General features: G+C 33.4%; 1 protein-coding gene across 1 annotated transcript; it reads right to left on the minus strand.

Moving 5' to 3' along the window:
• Window positions 1-5,587: 5,587 nt before the first annotated feature.
• Window positions 5,588-6,629, minus strand: LOC116016747 (heat stress transcription factor A-7b-like). The gene is made up of 2 exons (XM_031257171.1): window positions 6,360-6,629; window positions 5,588-6,280 (listed from the first exon to the last, which is right to left on the minus strand). Exons 1-2 carry the CDS (start codon window positions 6,627-6,629, stop codon window positions 5,588-5,590), a joined length of 963 nt encoding a protein of 320 aa, XP_031113031.1.
• Window positions 6,630-7,393: the final 764 nt, after the last annotated feature.

Genomic DNA, 7,393 nt, shown 5'->3' on the forward strand with positions numbered 1-7,393 from the left:
GAAGAAGAGAAAGGAGGTCACTTTTTGAAAGCCTGGTGCTGTTGAAATTACAGAAATACCCTCTCTCTCAGAATTGACTTTGTTGACCAGAAGTGTCTTAATATGCTATAGAAAGGGTGGTTTTGTCCTTTCAGCGCTGATGTTGTGATGGCCCCAACCTTGGATTAGTGATTTGAACTAAAGGGACTTGCATCATCATTTGATTACATTTTTTTTTTTTTTTGGAAATCATTTGATTACATTTGTAGCTAGCTTCCCACCATAATAAAGGTTTACTGGAGCAATTACTAAAGAATCTTAAGACTGAGCAAGAATTTTTTTTTTTAGAAAAACAAAAAAAAAAACAAACAAACAAATATGTGGTAGTCAACGTGCCCAGAAAAGGTGACTAAGTGGATGAAATATTATTATCCATATCCTTTTAAGTTGAATGTAGGCTATTACACATGTATAACATACCTATTGTATTGATACTTGTACTGATCAATATCATAAAAGTTTAATATATATATATTTTTCATTTTTCATAAAGATTTAAGATTGGTTCAAGAATTTCATGACGTGTTTTGTACTAACAGAATGAGACAACATCTCATTTCAGACATTTCCCCATCAATAAATAACATCAAAAAGAAAAAAAACACACACACACACATATATATATATAGCACTCATGATAATAAATCTCCAGAAACCGCCGGTTTATTATGCAGGTGTCCCTTCCTGCTCGGACCGGACGGCGACAATTTCCCTTTCGCCAGAAGTTGACGGTGGCGATGGAACATCAACTCCGTCGTCATCGTCGCCGTCGCCGCTCTTCTCCAGGCAGCAGATGGGTTAGCACTCGACGGCACAGCCATCATAAACTGCATGCGCGCCGGCGACGTCGGCGATGCCGCCGTTAGCATGAAGAGCGCCACCGCGAGAATGGAGAATCTTGACAAACCAGAAGCAGCGGCGGGATGGTTCCAAAAGTTGGCCATGATGAATAGCTAGCTTGCTAGAAATGAATCATGTGAGGGCAGAGAGTGAATATTGAGAATTGAAGCTAATTAGCTAATAAAATGTTTATATATAATAATATGCTTTTCAATTAGGAAAAAAAGGTGTTTAATTATTTTCTTAATTACTGTACTTAAAGGCGAATTAGTTCACCAATTAACTCCCTAATTAATTAAGCATCATATCTAATTTAATTTAGCACCCAAACAAGACTGCATACATTAGATTGGCTTAATCTTCAAGTTTTGTAATACTATCACTATAATTTCATTTTTCATATGATATTTGTGTCATGTTTCTATCACTATCAATTATTCACATTACTATGAGGAAAAATGCTAGATTTATGGAGAAGTTTCAAAAAAAAACAAAAAACAAACAAACAAACAAGCAAAACAAGAAAAATCTTTAATTTCAACATTACGCTTAATGCACAAAATAGCTCTACGATTGATAAAATCTATTATTACAACAAGCCAAACAAATGAATAGATTTGTTATTCTGATCTATACCTAATTCATTTTATTCCTATAGAATATATGGTTTCTACTCCGGCATGTAAAATCTATTTAGTGAATCAAACGTACCGTACTTCTTTAGCATGCAGCTCTTCTCTTTACTCTTTAGTGATGAGCGATTTGTAAATTTTATTATAATGTGTTTGAATCTTGGATTTGATACTTGAAAGATTTTAATTTATTTATACCCAAAAAAGGAAAGACATAGAAGATTGCATTCTTTGTATGATCTAAGTAATCTAACTGCAACTTGACATGACACTATTAGTACTTGAATTTGGAAAAAATGCACCAAGGGATTTGGTGGGTTGGTTGAGTGGTTGGGATGTCTATTGTTTTCATTTTATAGGATCTGTGGATGATAAGGACAATGTTCACATAATTCTTCCTTTTGAAGATTTGAAAAGACAAGAAATGAAGACTGAGCAACCCAAACATATCTCCTTGACTAGTTCATATAAGCTACTTAATTATTTCATCTCAAGAATTAATAAAATTGATCGAGCTGATGATTATACTTGAAGATTATAAATCTAATTCTTGCTAATACTTTTTTAGTTAAACCTGTCACATAGGGTCATCCTAATGCGATTTACCTCTCTTGTGTGGTTTGTGAATTATTACATAGGAATAGAGTTTACCTAATGCATTTAAAAAGTGGTTGCCGACTTTAATTTCCTTGTCACCCAAAAACTTAATAAAATTGAGAAGTTTTCATTTTCTTTTTGTCTAATCAAAACTCAAGACCTCTGATTATATATGTCGTTTATCTTACATGGGATCAGCCCCTCAGCAAAGGTGAATCGAGCCCCTACCCAATAATGCTTGAAGGGGCCGGATTAGTTGGGAGTTTTATATATAGTACAGTTATAATAAAGTTCTATAACTTTTTCTTTAATATATAAGCAAATTTTCAAATTCATAACCTCAAAAATATTATTATATTAAGGATCTCTTTTTCACTATGCTTGGAGCTTATATGATGACAGAACGAGTTCAACCTTTGCTTACAATATTCGATATTGGATCAAGCAATATTGTTCTTGAAGTTGCGATGGTACCATTTTGATATATTCCTTGCTGATAATGTAAAGATTTTCCTATTCCTTCCTAGATTCTTTGCAATGTTTTACAATCCTCCTTGTAACACGTAAAATGTTGTTGATTAAACAAGAAGTAACAATTTAGTGTCAATTAAGACTTTTGTTTAACCAAACATTCAAATTACAAAATTAGTTACCCATTTTTTATATTGAATAAATGTTATTTTTATGCGAAATGAAATATTTATAAAATTGTCTAAGATCTTACTTTTTTCAAAAGTTTAGTGGGTAGGTATGCATTTTATCATTTTGCATCATCCGTCAAAGCTAATTAAGGCAGATCGCCATCCTTATAATTAGGGATGGCAATAGGTCGGGTGTGGATCGGGGAGGGCTACTTAACTATATATTAGTACTACTTATTTTACTATTATATATATGTATGCACACATGGTGGGTCGGGTGGGGTGCTATGCGGGTTTCGTACATAACACCCGAATCCAACCCGACCCACCGCGGGTTTACATTTTTAAGACCCACCACCTACTATCACTCAAAAAAACCCGACCATGCGGGTTGGATTCGGGTGGATATCCGCGGAGCGGATTGAAATTGTCATCCCTACTCATAATCGGAAAATTGACTAAAATAGAAAGAAAATTAAATAAAACGAATGAAAAAAATAATAAAAACTGTTTTGAGCAACTTTTTGAATTTTAGCATTTTAGAGCAATAAGCACTTACAAAAAGCTAATTAATAAAACACTTAGGTCATGTTTGGTAAATAATTAGTCGATCAACCAATTTTGACCTATTTGACCATTATTAGTTGTTTGACTTGGTTAAAAAAATTTAATATAAGTGTTTGGTTAATAAACTTTTTGTAACTCCAAAACACTAAATTTCAAAAGGCTACTCAAAGCAACATTTTCAATTAGCTTTTGAAGAAATAAATTATACCAAACAGCTATCAGCTAACAGCTAATTTACCAAACACTTTTTTACCATCAGCTAATATTATCAATTAATTATACCTTCTAACTCTTTTCAAAAAAAAAATTATACGTTCTAACCCAATTAGCTAACACCATTTACCAAACAGGGCCTATATTGATTGTTTAACCAAGTCAAACAATTAAAAGTGATCAAATAAGTTAAAATTACCTAATAAGCTAACTATGTTATCAGCCATTTACCAAACAGGGCCTATATTACCTTGTGGTCTAGTGGCACCTCTTTAGGACCGTTTTTTTAGATTTTTGGGCCCCAGTTCTTATAAATAAATGAGGCCCCTACCAAAAGTGTAATTTTTAAAACCAATATAATAAGCTAGAGCAATAGGATTTGAACCTTTGAGATCTTAACTAGGAAATACAATAATCTTGCATTTTTACCATTACTCTATTTAGAATCTTTTGATATTGATTGCAAACTTTTTATTTTTTAATGTATTAACTAGCTAGGTAAAATTAAATATTGGGCCCTCTAAAATTTGGGGTCCTGTGCTGTAGCCCAGCTTGCACAGCCCAAAATCCGGCCCTGCACCTGGTGTCTCGGTTTACACTCCCACATAGATGATGAGAGTGGGTTCGAGATTTATGTTTGCTTTAATTAGCTTATTATTTTCTATATTATGGTGAAATGGCCCATTAATTTTGTAGCCATCTTATTCTCAGACAATCATTATTGCATGAACCATGGTCCACACAGCTGTGTGGAAAAAAAAAAGTACATTATTTTTGTACTGAAGGTACATTATTTTTGTACTGTAGGTATATTATTTTAGGGTACATTATTTTTGTACTGAAGGTACATTATTTGATATATATTATCAAATAATGTACTTATAGTACAAAAATAATGTACTTTTTATTTTTGGTCCACACAGCTGTGTGGACCATGGTCCATGCAATAATTTTTCTCAGACACCAAAAGTTTTCTTGATAGTTTGCAATGAATACAAAATAAAGTCAAAGCTTGAGTAAATTCTTGTCATTCAGAGGACGGCTGCAATGACGGCTGTATCTAATAATCTGATATCATCATTTTTTAGGTAAATTAATTTCATCTCAATAAAGTTATTTCAAACTCTCAATCTTATATTTAAATCATTTAAATGTTTTTTTTTTATTTAAATCAACGTAATAGGGTTGATAGTTCTCGGAAAAAACTTAAACTAACGTTGAAACTTCACTAAAAAATGTTAAAACTATTTGAGGTAAATGCATTGAATTATATTAATGCAGCACTCATCTTATTAGTTCGAATTCTTAATCTTATATTATATTCAAGCCCCTCGAAGTCTTTTCACTTGAGTCTACAGCTCAAATTTGACTGAAAATATTAAAACTATTCTAGGTAAATACATTAAATTATATTAAAATTGTGTGCCAATAATAAATGCAGACCATATGATCTTTGCAATAGAAAACTACATTTATATTCATTATGAACTTCCTATGGTGTCAATATATATACAATAGTATTATTCAGTACAACCATATATAATATATCATAATTTATATCACTCACGTATATGTCAATTATAAATGTCACATCTCAATTCTAAGTGGTATAAATATTGTCCTTGAATTGTCATATATAATGCCACAAATTATATGGTCCACAATACATTGTGGACCATGATCATGGCTGATACTGCAGTTGTGTTGAAAGGAAACTGAAGTTGCGCGGAACAAATGTCGTTCATCCATTCAACACAACTGCATTATCCTTTCAACACAACTGCAGTATCAGTTCAACACTGTCATATTTTGCCCTTCTTGAGAGGCATAAATTACAATACATGGAGGCAGTATATCACCACATTTTGATAATTCATGAACAACATTTATATCACATAAAATTTAGTATAGAAGTGACATTTATAATTGGTTTATACCTGATAGGCATCAATTACAATATAATTTTTCTGACCAATAGTATATTTGGTCGTACCGGGTATTATTGACACCAATAGAAAGTACGAAGTAATAAAGAAGAGATATACCATTATATTGATTCTATGTCCAAAGCTGAAGATGAGGCTCATGATCCTCCTCTCCTTCTAAACCAGCAACCTTGGAAATCAAACTTTGGCCTTCTTCCATGGCAATCTTGGATGCCATCATATCATCAAGTTCCACCATGATCTTAGGGTCTTTCAATGGCTCCACTCCTCCATTCTCTGCATCAGAATCATCCTCAAATATCTTCTTCCAAAATGCACAATTCTCTGCATTCCTTGCATTCTCCTCCTCCTCCTTTTTCCCCTCATCTAAACACTGCAACTCTGGTTGAATTACCACTGCTTTCTTCTTCTTACCAGATCCAGAGCTAGAGCCCCCTCCATCGTTATCGGTCCCCGCTTTTCGCTTAACCAGCTGGAGAAATTCCAGAGAGAAACTTGAGATAACCCTTTCCTCATCATCATCACTGTTCTCCAATATTTCTTGAGCTCTGGCAAACTCTTTTTGCATGTTCTCTTGCTGTTCTTTCAGCTTCTGAATCTCTGCCCTCAAAGCTATCTGTTCAGCCTTCAATTTCTTCATCACCACATCCAAATCTTCAGTAACAGGTGCTGTAAATGATCCATTCTTCTGCAACATTTTCAGTTTCTGAACTCGACTTCTGATGCTTTTCAACCAATCCTTTTTCCCCGGCCTAAACCATTGATTCTCATATTCATGCCTCTCGGAGTTAACTTTTCGAAACCCCTGCCATAACAGACACAAACAGAATTTCAACAACTGATATTGAAATCCATTCCTACATGAATATATAATGCATACTTACATAGTTGTTGAGCTGATAGATGAAGCTTGCCAGATTGCTGTGCCTGAAGTACTTGGGAAGAAGCTCTGCAGCGAACCGGTTATGATCCCAGATCACAAAACTCTCCCCGTTTGAACTCCAGGATACGAGCGAATCCGTGTTTGGATCTTCCACCATGTCAAATATCTTCGACAAGAAACGAGGGGTAGCGAATAAACCAACTGGGATATTGGCATTGTCTCTGCATCCCAGACGACTATCGATTTCAGTTTGCATTCTGACAAGCTCCATTTGCTGCTGCAACTTTGTTTCCAACTATATATGCAAGAAATCAAAAGCTATCACAAGTTCACAGCACTATTGTGCATGAAATTTAGGAGGATTATGTACAGTTCTGACATGGTTTACTTGGAGGGATCCTAGCCTTCCATTTAATGGTTGTGGGTTTATGCCTGAATTATACTTCTGGGCATCAAAAGGGGGCTTGGAAATGTGATTAGTTTAGTAACATTTTTGCCCTTGTTTTTTTTGTTATTCTTGTTTTGTACACAAGGAACTTGGTGCATTCCTGAATTCATTCATATGGGTGTCTATAATTGAACTTGAACTTAATTGGTGGATGGGTGGTTTTAATTTGTAAAATATTTCATACATCTGCGGTGAGTTTTTATAAGTAATGAATATTGAATTGAACAAGAAAGTAAACTTCAAATCTGATTTATATAGATTAGTAATTTTAGTATATTAAAAAAAATGTATATTATATATTTAGTTATTCTCAAATCTGATTTATGTAAATAATATATGTTCTATAGGCACATAATTTTATAATACAAGATATAAATTCCTAATAAGACACAATATATTGTGTGTTACAAAACTACTACGGAGTAATATATTTCAGGTACAGAATCTTAAGGTATCAAATTGCATAACATATGAGACACAGAAATATACAGTATGTTTTATATTTACATAAGTTCAGGTACGAAATCAATACGAAGTATTATTAACGTACAAAATTGCATAACATAAAGACACAAAAACGCATAACC

This window comes from Ipomoea triloba, chromosome 1 (genome assembly GCF_003576645.1).
Source record: "Ipomoea triloba cultivar NCNSP0323 chromosome 1, ASM357664v1".
Classification (NCBI taxonomy): Eukaryota; Viridiplantae; Streptophyta; class Magnoliopsida; order Solanales; family Convolvulaceae; genus Ipomoea; species Ipomoea triloba.